The sequence below is a fragment of the Conger conger genome, chromosome 9 (assembly GCF_963514075.1).
Source record: "Conger conger chromosome 9, fConCon1.1, whole genome shotgun sequence".
NCBI classification, from domain to species: domain Eukaryota; kingdom Metazoa; phylum Chordata; class Actinopteri; order Anguilliformes; family Congridae; genus Conger; species Conger conger.
This window is the reverse complement of record NC_083768.1, coordinates 32,277,275-32,291,385: the sequence shown is the minus strand read 5'-3', so window position 1 is coordinate 32,291,385 and position 14,111 is coordinate 32,277,275. Positions and strand designations below refer to the sequence as shown.

At 43.9% G+C, this 14,111-nt stretch overlaps 2 protein-coding genes across 3 annotated transcripts in view; both read right to left on the bottom strand.

Annotated features, from left to right (window-relative positions):
* Window positions 1–580: 580 nt before the first annotated feature.
* Window positions 581–7,091, bottom strand: rab31 (RAB31, member RAS oncogene family). Its single transcript, XM_061256437.1, has 7 exons — window positions 6,870–7,091; window positions 6,116–6,195; window positions 5,785–5,866; window positions 4,614–4,685; window positions 4,022–4,128; window positions 3,498–3,607; window positions 581–3,073 (listed from the first exon to the last, which is right to left on the bottom strand). The coding sequence occupies exons 1-7, from the start codon at window positions 6,903–6,905 to the stop codon at window positions 2,976–2,978; spliced, it is 585 nt and encodes a 194-aa protein (XP_061112421.1). The 5' UTR covers window positions 6,906–7,091; the 3' UTR covers window positions 581–2,975.
* Window positions 7,092–7,675: 584 nt separating this feature from the next.
* The window catches only part of ralbp1 (ralA binding protein 1), a 15,471-nt gene continuing 9,035 nt past the window's right edge, over window positions 7,676–14,111 (bottom strand). For both annotated transcript variants that reach the window (XM_061256195.1, XM_061256196.1), the window contains exons 8-10: window positions 10,987–11,108; window positions 10,429–10,549; window positions 7,676–9,872 (exon numbers count right to left, since the gene is read on the bottom strand). In XM_061256195.1, coding sequence (XP_061112179.1) covers window positions 9,549–9,872; window positions 10,429–10,549; window positions 10,987–11,108 — 567 coding nt within the window. In that variant the 3' untranslated portion in view covers window positions 7,676–9,548. The remainder of the gene's footprint in view (window positions 9,873–10,428; window positions 10,550–10,986; window positions 11,109–14,111) is intronic.

Below are 14,111 nucleotides of genomic sequence, written 5' to 3'. Positions count from 1 at the left end.
TGGATGTAATCTTCACTGAAAATGTGTTTTTGTAATGCGGATTTAATAATTACGGTCTACATTCAAAATGGTAAAAGGTTGTACTCAAAATCAAAAAGGAAAGACTGATAAATTATGACTACTATAAACCGGCAGGTGGGGCTAAAGCGTGGTTTTATTAAGCCTTTCAATGGTCACATTTTCAGACTCTTGAGTTGCTTACTATGGGCATTCTTTAATACAACGACAATACAAAACTGTATTTTCACTCATGTTCTCATTTATGTTAAATAAATATAATCTAAAAAGAAAAAAAGCTTTTTATATATGGGTAAAAGTATTAATGTATTCATGGTAGTGCAGTGTGCTCAGCGAGTGAGTAGGCTCCACATAGAACATCAAAAGGTGAAAACATGTTTGTGGATGACTAACATTGTGTATATGTGTGGGCTTCATTGCAGGGAAATGCTGAGTTTCTTCAGCAAATGAAATATAATGCAGGGACAAGACATGTTGTAAATGCACATTTGTGGTGACGCGTATAGCAGCGCCAATGCAAATATGAAAAAGAAAAAGGCAACATCATGACAAGACACCAATATGTAGAAATAAGACCAGTTTATTACCACAGAGATTAATATAAAATGTTAACCTTGTCTGCAAATATTACAAAAAAGGATTAATGTGACTAATGCGCAAGTTAAAACCTCTTGTTTTTCTGACTAACATGAACACACGTGGCACCAGTCCACCAGAGTGCATGCAGCAGCCATTCTTTTATTTTCATGTCTAAAAAAAGACATTGAACATGAGTAAGTACAACAAATCTATTATAGTCAAATATTAATCCAAATCCTCAGTTCCACATTTAGGTTAAAATGAGCTTCTATACATGATACATTATAATATGAATACATTTTCAATATATTTGTCATATCCTAAGTCATGCAAACCCCCTCAATGGCATTTTACACATTTCCGATATACGCTTCAATTCGGGCTTCCACAAAGATGAAGGGAACTGAGACAGTTGTGTGTTAGTCTGAAAAGCAGTAAATGCCTTAAAAAACATGTACTGGAAATGTATCCGACAGGCTTGTTCAACCAGTGTGTTTACAAAAGCACAGGGCTTCAAAGGAGATGTATGCCTTAGGCATGGGGGAGAAATTTCACCAACAGTATCAATAAAAAATGGAGGCTAAAGCACCACACTGCTAAACAAATGGCAGATGCTGAAGTGTGTGTATATGGTTCAACCAAGTCAAATCCAAATCTAGTTTCTACCAGAGCAGAAATGAATTAAAGCCCACAGGTAGGTATAGTTTCACACTTCCTTTACTGAATGGTTAACAATGTGGTCATAGTAGCTGATTGGCTCTTCTTATGAATCGTATAATCACAACCACACTGGCTACAATGGCAGTTTGTGAATCCTCTTTCCCTTTACATGACTGAGGTCACTGAAACTACACAGGCATGGTAGCACTGGGTTTGCATACTGTCAGTGGTGCAAACCCAGTGCTAAAACCAGTGATACCAAGTATCACCAGTGGCTATAAGGCACAATTAATGAATCCCAAATATCTCCTTAAGAACACTGTGGGGAATTATTATCAACAAGCTGCATCGAATCTGAGAGTAAAGTGCATTTTCTATTTTTCCTATATTCACAACAAATTCTGTAATGGAACCCAATCCTTCAACATTATAGACATTCTCTTGGCATGCTGGCAGTGGGTTTTTGTCCTGCACAACGGACGCCTGCCAGCAGGTGGCGATCTTTATTCTGACTGCAATTATTTTTCACAGATATCACCGTCTTTTGCCAAAAAAGACTACAAGAATACACAACTATCATTATTGAATTCCCACTTTTATGGAGGGAACATTGCTAAGCTAATGACTATACGAGGTAAACTATAAGAGAAAAGTATTTTCCCACTTTACCAGGGAAATGTACTTGCATGCAAGGCACATTATACAGCACGAATTATACATGTACTATATACATGTGTTGTAAGTATAACATCACTCAGGTTGCATAACAGTATTTCATTTACAAAGTCCTGCTTGTGAATTACTCTAGCTCCCGAAAACAGACAGACACGTGTACACGCACACACACATGCACACACACACACATACACAAACTGATTTGTAATCTGTATCCACAATTTGACAATGCCAGTGGCAACAGATAACCCCTGATTCTTATGCTGTTTAACATGATTACAGGACCAACTAGTGAAAAGTGTCAGTTCGATTAGTTTGAAACTATGAGTCTATTATGGATAAAACAGCACTTGCTTTCTCATTGCACTGAACAAGAAAAATTGGACAAGATATGCAATGTGCATGAGTACATTGCATATCTCTGCGCATTGGGAGAAATCAGATATTGTACTTATTTATCATCTGTTTTGAACAAATATTTGATATAGTACAAAGAACACTTTAAAATACATCTGATCAAATTGCGCTAACAGTAAAACTGGAATGGAAAAGTTTTATAGTATACCTGTATCGTACACTATACACCACCTCAACATGGTTTATTGGGTTATTACCTTATAATAGAATAAAAAATTGGACGATTTGTAGTAAAACCTTGTGAAAAACTTTACTATGATGTGCCATAGTGATTATAACAGGAGCAGTGCAGATCTTGGTCATTTAAATTTTGCTCTTACAGCAGATGCTTCCGGTAACCATAATTTGGGGTCCCAATGGCTGCATTAAACAGTAGCCAGGTGAGTTCTGAGGTCACGTTTCTTCTATTTCAAGCGGAATTAACCCTTTTGATAGAATACCATTCTACTTTAGGCCCCTAAGAAGTACTGCATCTTGCAATAGGGGGGATACTCTCCTGTGCTGATTCAGGGTCTACCCAGTTGGGACTCACTCCGTCTCACCTGACTGGGGGCTGTGTAATCGTGTGCTGGTAAAACTGGAACATGAGGTCTGAGTTGTCCCTTGTGGGCCCTGAGTACCCCTCACTAGCAGCACCTCCTGTTGGACGGAGGTGGCTGTCGGGTCAGCTTGAAGGTCTCCGGTCTGTCTGGGTCCTGGGGATCCAAAGGTGGAATCTGCCGACCTGAATCCAAGTTAAAGCACAATCATTTCATCAGCGCGCACAAAATGGATACGGACGTAAGGTCCTAAAAGCCCAGCACTGAAAGGGTATACGAATGCGCACAAACAGCAGAAGTATTGTGCTGTAACATGCAATTTGTGTTTAAACTGAAAATGAGGAAAAGGTAGTCTATATCCTGAAAGGATATGTAGGTTCAACCAAAAAGGGTACTTTTTTGAGGAAATGCATATCTAAGGTAAACAATTACAGAGATGTGCACAAAAGGTCAGACAAGGGAGAAGTTAATGTCAAAAATAAAAATAAAAAGTGTCCTTGTAAAAAAAAAAAAAGCATCTCTTATCTCATTATAAACACACATATTGAGGTATGAATTATGATAGGTATGTTGCTATCACCAGTCAATAGAATAACAGAAAATACACACTGATTTTCTGAAAGAGTTCCTCCACATTAACTGCATTCTTTGCACTGGTTTCGATGAAAATGGCTGCGATAGACTCCGCAAATTCCTTGGCTTCCTTCATAGGAACTTCCCTGTGCAGGCAAAATTAGGCATGATGTGAAAAAATATTTTTCATACTAATTTTTCATGAGAGAATCACAATTCCTTAGACTTTTAAGACTTGAGGACTTGAAAGAAGCATGTAGTCCAAGCACATATACAGGTTTCAGTGGCTACTCTGTGTCACTCTGGTACAATATATCATGGTATCTTCAAATCAGAGTAGATTTGTACTTTGTACTTTAATATGTTAAGAGGCAAGCTTAAAGTGAAATGTCTCATCTAATCTGCTTGAAGGCTTTCTTATTTATAGGATCACAAGCAAAAAATAGCAAAAAAACTGAATGAAAGCAGTGACTCATATAAATATTCTGCCGATTATTCAGTCCTCACTAATCAGGGATACTACTGGTTATGTTCACACAGTCTGAGGTTAGTATGAGTACCTGATGTCCCCCAGGTCATTCTTGTTCCCTGCTATGGCCACCACAATGTCCTCGGGGCCATGGTCTTTCAGTTCCTTCACCCATTTCTTCAGGGTCTGGAAAGAGTCCTGTGAGACAAACCATAGGTCTCAGGCACAGAATAGCAGGTTCCAGTGGATGCTGTGGAAGTTAACGCTGATTCAGGTGGAGTACACTGTGAGTATTGTCATTGTTTTTGTTGCCATTATACACAGTACGCAGCTGCTAGTTAAAACATATTAATAAAACAGCAGGTTTATGGCCTTCACTTTATTTAGGATCTACTGCAGCTAATGTACATGTTTGGCATTTATATAGCACCTTCATCCAAAGCGCTGTACAATTCCTGCTTTTCATTCACCCATTCATACACACACTCACACACCAACGGTGATTGGCCATACAAGGCCAGCTCGTCAGGAGTATTTGGGGGTTAGGTGTCTTGCTCAGGGACACTTCAACACACCCAGGGCGGGATCGAACCAGCAACCCTCCAACTGCCAGACAACTGCTCTGACCACCTGAATCGCCCCTTGCAATCATTCATTCTCTTTCACCCACTGGAGTACTGTACCAGTTTTGTGATGTCATACACGATGACAGCAGCAGCCGACCCCCGGTAGTACATCGGGGCCAATGAATGAAACTGAAAGGCAATGTGAGAAATCATAAACAACGATGTGTCCATGTGTCAGGACATGTCTAAGCATCATAATAAGTAAAAAGTTTAGATACTGGACCCTCATTTCCCATTCAAACAGGCCCTGTTATCATATTATTTCATATAAAATACAAAGTTTTTCTTCAGGGTATCATTATTCCCAGCCACAATCTTCCGGATCCCACTGAATGCTTTCACAGAAAACTACCCAACCCTGAGTCATAACAGCTGCTCCCAGGAAATTCAGGTCAGTTATGTTTATAAGTCAAGTATGTCTACAAATAAAATTATGCAAGTAACGTTTACAAGTGGAGTATGTTTATGAGTAGAGCTGATTATGATTTATTCAGTAGTCAGTTCTGGCTCAATAGGTCATCTTCATTATACGAGTTTAATCTACTGACAGGAAATGTTACACTAAACTGAGAATAAGGAAGCCTGTCACGCCACAGTGATCTCTGACAAAACCCAGCCATAGTTCTCAGAAAAACAGAAACTTAGTGATGCATAGCCAAACTGTTTATTGATGGTAAATGACACACAAATTGATTTGACTATTATGTAAAAAAACCCATCAATGATTATAAAAATGGAGAGGCAATTCTGTAACAACTGGCTTTTAAAAGACACTGGGGGTGATTGTAGGAGGAATACTGTTTAGTTTAGCCTGGGCCCAGACATTACCTACATGTAGAAGCATACTTAAAAAAAACTCAAGTCAAGCACAATTTCTGTTATTTTTTCCTTTCCACAATTCCTCCCGGCCTTATGATTCACCGCCAAATAATGTGACACACTTCACCTGGGCCCAGGCCAGAGGCAGGAATGCCTGACAAGACTCGGCCATTCTTTCTGAGTCCAGCCCATGGACCTCGCATAACACCGGTTTTTACAAAAACAACTGGGTTACTACAGAGGACGTGGGAGTTCACTCGAGGCAACACAAAATTCCACCACAGCGAGAAGCTGTTCAGGGACTCCCATACGACCAAGAACGATTAGAAATCTGCAAACTGCCCCACATCCCAAACAAAAACGCCTGTGATCCATATGCAGGTTCTTCAAACGTTTGCCTCACACCTACCCGTTCTTGTCCTGCCGTGTCCCAAATCAAGAATTTGTGCAGTTCATTTCCACAGGGGACAGTCTTTGTTAAAAATGATGCACTGCAATTCAGAGATATAAACCAAACAAGAATCATGACAAGCATCCCCAAACACATTTGGTGCCTGATATGTCTGTGTAACAAATAGGAATAACATACAAGTAATTGTCTGTGAGTTGGATATACAGTAGACTTGATGTGTCTTCATTACATTGTCATTTGAACCACAGGTTTTTAAGAAGTTTGGTCTGACTATCAATAATGGAAATGGCAATATTACTTATAATCACTTATTTGAAACGTTCCTTACCCTATTGTTGGGCTTATGTTGTGGTCGAAATGGTCCTGTACAAAACGACACACAATACTGGACTTCCCAACTCCCGTGTCCTTGAAAGAATAATATTTACACAAAGATTGGAGTGTGGTCAGAAATAAGTTATCACTGCAGAATGTTTAACAGATTTTAAATTTGCCCTCATCTCTTCATGCCATATATATTCGCAAAAATATTACAGGTAATCAATGACTGCAGGGGAATGTACTTGTTCATTGTTTTCTTCATTTAGCCTAGTAGGGTTAGAAAAAGACGGGACAAGTGATTTCTTCATCCTGGCCCGACGGTGACGTAATAGTTGATCATGCCAATGAATTATAAAGTGACAGGACAACATCAGGAAAGGAAGAAAACAACACCTCTCAGGTTCGAAGTCCTTGTGTAAAGCATTTAAATATATATCCAATTTTGTCCACATAATTTTCACTAATTCATATCTAAACCATCGGGGAACAAGTGAAAGCGTACGTCTAGATCGTTTCGTAACCGAGTAAACATCAGCAGTTCACAAAACTGCACAAAAGAGGAACGTCTATCTGTGATCAAACAACGTAAAACGGACAGAACGAATAATAAAGATACATGTAAAATCAAGTCAAGCAGGCATATTTTGATACTCTTAAGATAGTTTCCCAGATTTTCTTGTGTACCGTCTCCCAATGTTACCGGATTGCAGACTAAAAAGCCGTAGCCTTAAGAATTTTCTTTTCCAACTTTTTCCACTTACCCCAAGAAGACAGACTTTCAGCTCCCTTATAGCCATGTTTTATACTACAATGATTTCTGCATTCTTCTACCGTGTTCTATTTTACATTTGTGTCCATGCTTTTCTTTTGTTAACAGAGCCTCTTTGATAAAAGAAATCCTACCCAAGGCCAGCCAGCTACATCATCTTTCCCAAATATAACGGAAACCAGAAGCGCTGTCAGTCACGTGATTGTCGTGCCGCTCCTCACCACTTGTTGAAACGATGAATTAACATGGGAATATAATAAAGTTCGAAACTACTGTTTTTGGACATATCAAAAAGAAATAAGCATTTTTTACGCAGAGGGTCTGAGGAAGGTGGACGCTTGGAACAAAGCCTGTGTTAACTCAAACTCGGATTATAAAACATTGAAACTACCCTCTATTTTTGCATTCTCTCATGGCATTCAGCATCATGGAATGAGCAGTTACTTAGCTTTCTACAACATGAATGGAAGCGTGGTATTGAGAGTTCAATCTTGCCTCAGTTAACACAGTAATACGGGTGTATGACTAGAAAGGCATATTTTGCTAAGGTTACTACAAATTATTAGAAGGCTTGTATGTTACGGGAGAGAGGAAAATACAAATACAACTCCCTATTTTTATTATATTCATATCTACCAGTAGGGCGAGCTACCAATTTGTTCTGTTTAACCCAAGGCAAAACTGATTACAAAATGACAAGATAGTAACAAGACTATTGAACTGAATTATGGTTCTAAACATCCCTTATCAATAGGTTACAGAATTGTTTGAGGAAAAAAGGGCCACTATTTCTGACCATTTGAAAGGAAGGAATTTTAAGAATGACACTTTATTATTAGCTGTATCATTCGGTCAGTTGATGAATAGCTACAAAATACATCAGTATGAAAATAATGAGGCAAGCTTAAGTTAGCCATTTCTAAGTATGGGGCATTTAAATACATATAAACAAGCAGAATATGCTATTTGACTCAACCCCCACAAACTAGGATTAATTTATAATTTGAATGAAGAGTGATAGGAGCAAAATACAATTTGTACATGAGATTTCTGGGAGCCTCTTTTTAAATTTACAGTTGCCACATTCAAAGAAAATCATGTAAAAATTTCAACAACACTGAAAGAGAACAAGAGGAGCTTGAGGCACCAGGACCACTGGATGCGCTACTGATGGTCACCCCTTTCACACAACTATTACACAGTACATGATTTCCACACAGGACTGTGGCACTTACCAATCACACAGATGTCAAAACCAGGGGAATCCTGGAAAAGGTCCAACACACCATCATGTCTGTTTTTTGAACACAAGCCAATCCATTTTGTTCCATGTTACAGTAAGAGGAAGGGGACACACCCGTGTTTATTTGAAGCCCTTCTTGTTTGTCATGGTAGGGCTTAGGGTCATGTCAAAATCTATTTTATGAATACTTTTACAAAATGAAGGGGACTGGATTCCACCCACACCTTTGGCATGTATGAGCCATGCCACTAGTCCAATCTTCATACATATTGACCATTCCACCTGTTATGAGTCAAAGACAGTCCAACCTGTCGCCTTCCACCCGTTATGAGTCAAAGACAGTCCAACCTGTCGCCTTCCACCCGTTATGAGTCAAAGACACTCCAACCTGTCGCTTTGCACCCGTTACGAGTCAAAGACAGTCCAACCTGTCGCCTTCCACCTGTTATGAGTCAAAGACACTCCAACCTGTCGCCTTCCACCCGTTATGAGTCAAAGACACTCCAACCTGTCACCTTCCACCTGTTATGAGTCAAAGACAGTCTAACCTGCCTTTACGCTTCACAGCATGATGTAGTGGCTCTTTATCAGACAGCTCTTACTTTGTGTGGGTGAGTCTCATTCATCCAGAAATTCCCAATAGTGATCAGAACCCTGTGGTGGGTCCAGAGAGCACCTCTGCTGGGGTCCTCATCAGACCCAAACATTCACATCTTCACACTGTACACGGCTGCAGCTGCGTCACGCTGACCTTACTACAGCTTCGTCAGAGCTGCACGTTAAATCGCTTTTTTTAATAAGTAATGAATCCAGAAGGAATGCATTTAGCACAATATTAACACAGATACTCGAGTATAGACCAGACAAACACGGCGACTCCACTGCACTGTAGACAAAATGCAGACAAAATGAAAACCCCATCTAAAGCACAGAGAATGAGCTGCCATTACATTAGCACTACCAGCCACCAGAGATTAGATTCTGCCACAGAGATTTACATACTGCACATCTGCATGTGACAACTGCATTTGTAAAATATTAATTAATGCAATGACGATGGATGAGTACATGATTCTCCTTCAGGTTCATGAAAGGCTGAAAGTAACAGAAGGACAGGACAGTCGCACTGAAAACCAACACTGTGGGATCATCGAATACAACAATCGCACTTTAAACGTGCCATTATCTTTGTGGGGTTTTCCACTGGTCTCTATCACGCCCTTCGCTCGGGTAAAACTCTTTGTTTCTGAGTTCCTCCCTCTCACTGTCTCCACCCTCTCCCTCTCTCCCCACCCCTCCCCCTCTCCCTCTCTCCCCCTCTCCCTCCATCCTCCACAGCCAGGGCAGTAGAGCAGCAGTCCTTCTGAACAGCAGGTGTGTGTGAGGATGGCGTTGGTGGAGCTCAGTGGTGGAGTTCAGTGGTGGAGCTCACAGGTTCGTCTCTCGCCGGTCCTTGCTGGGGGACGGTTTGAGGGACTCTGGGGCAGGTTTTCCGTTGGCGGGGGCGTCCCGGGGGGGCGCGGGGTTGGCGGGGGCGGGGGCAGCAGCCGGGAGGGGGGGCTGGGTTGCCGGGGCGGCGTGTTTGGCGGGTTCCTCTGGCAGGGCTTCGGGGCTGGGCTGCGTTGGCTGCGTTGGCTGCGCAGGCTGCTCCTGCTGCAGACGCTGGCTCTGGAGCAGACGCAGCTGCACACGCAGCTCGATGATGGCCTCCTGCTCCTCGTGGATGGCCTGGTTCAGGTGTGTGTTCTTATTCTGAGGGAGCGCAGCGAGTCAGCGGGGGGGTTTCCACATGCACAATACATTCACACTCACTCACACACACACACACACACATACACACACACACAAGACACACACATACATACATACACACACACACACACACACACACACACACACATACACATACACACACTCACAAACACACACACACACACATACACACACTCACACACACACATACACATACACACACACACAGACACACACATACATACACAGACACACAGACATACATACACACACACACACACACACACACACACACACACACACACACACATACACACTCACAAACACACACACACACACATACACACACTCACACACACACATACACATACACATACACATACACACACACACACAGACACACACATACATACACAGACACACACACACACACATACACACACTCACAAACACACACACACACACACACACACATACACACACTCACACACACACACACACATTAAATTGCACTGGAACTAATAAATGCCGTTCAGATATTGTCTCTCATACTCACCTCCAGCTCCTCGTTCTGCTTCTGAAGGTCCTCCAGGATGATCTGCAACTCCTCCTCATCTTCACTCTCACTCTCACTGTCCGAGGAGTACTCCTCAGTCTCACTGCGCCCCTGCTGGCGACTGCAGGAACACACACATTGCATTACATTTAATACAGTCGACGCTCATATCCAAAGAGTGCACATCAAGGTCGACACACATGGACACATGCAGAGAAACATACACAGGTGTGAACTTAGCCTAATCAACAGTACGTCGCTCTGGCTAAGAGCGTCTGCCAAATGCCATTAATGTAATGTAATGTAATTAATGGAACCTTTTCAGCCTCCTATAACAATGGCCTGGTTAGAAAGTATCAAGCACACCACAGTGTTGATTTTCTGCTAAGCCATGCTAGGCTCAGTAGCATGGCCAGACCACTAAGAGAGAAGCGTAAGCTCAGCTGTGGGGAAATATCAGAGAGCGAGGGAGCAGGAAGACAGGAAAACAGGTAAGGGCAGAGAGATGGAGGGATGAGGAGGGAAAACAGAAGGAAAGGCAGAGAGACGGAGCGAGACCTCTGGATGTCGGCGATCTCGGCGCGCAGTCGCTCGATCTCCTCCCTCTCTGTGGCGATCTGTCTGCGCAGGACTTGCTCCAGAGAGATGAGCTCCTCCTGCTCTGTCAGGATCTCGTTCTCCTGGAGACACAGGTCAGGGGTCAAGGGCCAGGGGTCAACACCGCTCACTCATGAACCTTCCACTAAATAAAGAGGTCTCTTTCCTTCAAACCTGTGCATTATTGTTCTACAGTGGGTTGGTTGCATTTTCTCCTGGATTAGTTAAGTATTATTTGTTTGCTTGCTGATTCTAAATTCAGTTTAGTTGTCATTATAGTGTTCTGTTGTGTACTTGTTTGTTTGTTAGCTATTACAAGTGGTGTTTATTTAGATTCAGTGAAACTGGGTTAGGTGTTTGTTTCTCTCAGGTAAGCTAGGCTATTAAGTTAGGCTATTGTTTTACTGGCTGGCAGGCCACAGCTTTTGTTGTAGGAGGAGCCAATACTTTGCACCCTGCTCAGGCTATTAGTACTGGCACACCTGAACTCACTTCAGTGTGCATTATTGTTCTGCAGTGGGTTGGTTGCATTTTCTGTATTCGGCGTCAGTGTTATTTAAGCAGTTGTGTAGCACACCAGCGGCAGCTGTGTGCGGCAGCCTCGGCTACTTGCCTCGGCGTACGAAGTCGCAGGTGTACAAAGTCGAGGGTGTCTATCTACGGGTGTCCATCCAGGCTGTCCGAGAGCCTGATGTTTGATTTTGTTTTTGCTGCCTGTCCTCATTCCACTGTGTAGTATTCCCCTTGTCCTCCCTAGTTCCCTCCATGTGTTTCCTTCCCATCCCTGTCCTCTCTCCTCTCCCCAGGTCCCAGTCAGGTAGGAGGTTCGCCTCCCGCCAACATGGGCAGAATATCTCTAACCTCATCTTCCCTCCCAGATCCCCTGGTATTGATCTCTGTGTGGCTGGTGGCCTCTGGAACTGCCAGTCCGCCGTCCAGAAAGCAGACTTCATATCTGCCTATGCCTCCCACCTCAACCTTGACTTTCTGGCTTTAACTGAAACGTGGCTCTCACCAGAGAACACGGCCACCCCGGCTTCCATTTCCTCTGCCTTCTCTTTTTCCCACACACCCAGATCCTCTGGCAGAGGAGGTGGCACAGGTCTCCTAATCTCATCCTCATGGAGATCTAGTGTCTTCTCCTCATCCCTCTCCTTCTCCTCTTTTGAATTTCATGCGGTTTCTGTTACTCTGCCGTGCAAACTGTTTGTTATTGTTGTTTATCGCCCCCCGGGTCCTCTGGGAAACCTTTTGGATGAGATGGACATCCTCCTCAGCTCCTCACCTGTCAATGACACCCCCCTGATCCTCCTGGGTGACTTCAACCTCAACTCAGAGTCCACCCAGTCTACGTTTCTCTCCCTCCTCTCTTCTTTTGACCTTACCCTCACTCTTTCCCCTCCCACCCACAAAGCAGGCAACCTTCTTGACCTCATCTTCACAAGGAGCTGCACAACAACCAACCTCTCTGTAACACCACTCCATATATCTGACCACTCCTTCATCTCTTTCTCTCTTCCACTCTCCTCCAACACCCATCCATCTCTCCCACCATCCACTGTCACCTGTCGACGGAACCTACGCCACCTGTCTTCCTCCACCCTCTCATCTACAATCCTCTCCTCCCTACCATCTGCGGAGTCTTTCTCTCGACTGTCTCCCGATGATGCGGCTACAACTCTCATGTCCTCCCTCTCATCTTCCTTTGACTCTCTGTGTCCCCTCACCACCAAACTAGCTCGGGCCTCCCCCCCCAGTCCTTGGCTTTCTGATGCTCTACGAGCTGTCCGAACCGAACTGCAGGCGGCGGAGAGAAAATGGAAAAAGTCCTGTCTCCCCAGTGATATGGCTTCCTTCCATGCCCTCTTATCATCTGGATAAGAGCGTCTGCCAAATGCCAATAATGTAATGTAAATCATCTTTCCATTCCTCTGTCTCTCTAGCTAAATCTTCCTTCTTTCACTCGAAAATTAACGCGGCCGCCTCTAATCCCCGCAAACTGTTTTCAACTTTCTCCTCTCTTCTGGCCCCCCCTCCCCCTCCCCCCCCCCCACCCCCCTCATCACTCACACCTGATGACTTTGTCTCCTTCTTTGAAAAGAAGGTCGATGCTATTCGCAATTCCTTCTCCCAACCCTCCACCCCTGCTGACCCTCCTACCCTCCCCAACTCCCTAACCTCCTTTTCTCCCCTCTCTGACGCCGACACACTGAAACTCCTTACTTCCCACCGCCCGACCACCTGTCCTCTTGAACCCATCCCCTCTCCCCTCCTACAATCTATATCTGAGGACATTCTCCCTTTTCTCTCCTCTCTAATCAACACCTCCCTCTCTTCCGGCACCATGCCCTCTTCCCTGAAGAGGGCCAGAGTCACTCCCCTCCTCAAAAAACCTACTCTTGACCCCTCTGCCCTGAACAACTACCGGCCTGTCTCTCTTCTTCCCTTTCTCGCTAAAACCCTGGAACGGGCGGTCTGCTCCCAACTGTCCACTTATCTTCTCCACAACAATCTCCATGACCCCAACCAGTCTGGCTTCAAGAGTGGCCACTCCACTGAAACCGCCCTGCTCGCGGTCACTGAGGCACTCCACTCTGCTAAAGCAAAATCCCTCTCCTCTGTCCTCATCTTCCTCGACCTGTCAGCCGCCTTCGATACAGTCAACCATGAGATTCTGCTCTCATCGCTGTCTGGGATGGGTGTCACAGGTTCTGCACTCGCTTGGTTTTCCTCATACCTCTTTGGTCGCTCCTACCAGGTGACTTGGAGGGGCGCAGTCTCCGACCCTCAACCCCTACGAACTGGAGTCCCGCAGGGCTCGGTTCTTGGGCCTCTCCTCTTCTCGCTATACACCATGTCTCTTGGTTCTGTTATCTCTTCCCACGGCTTTTCTTATCACTCCTACGCTGATGACACCCAACTCTTCATTTCCTTCCCCCCCCGACACCCAAATCACCACACAGATCTCTGCCTGCTTGGCTGATATCTCTGCATGGATGACTTCCCATCACCTGAAGCTCAACCTTGCCAAAACTGAGCTTCTCTACATCCCTGCTAAGTCCTCTCCGTCAATCGACCTCTCATTG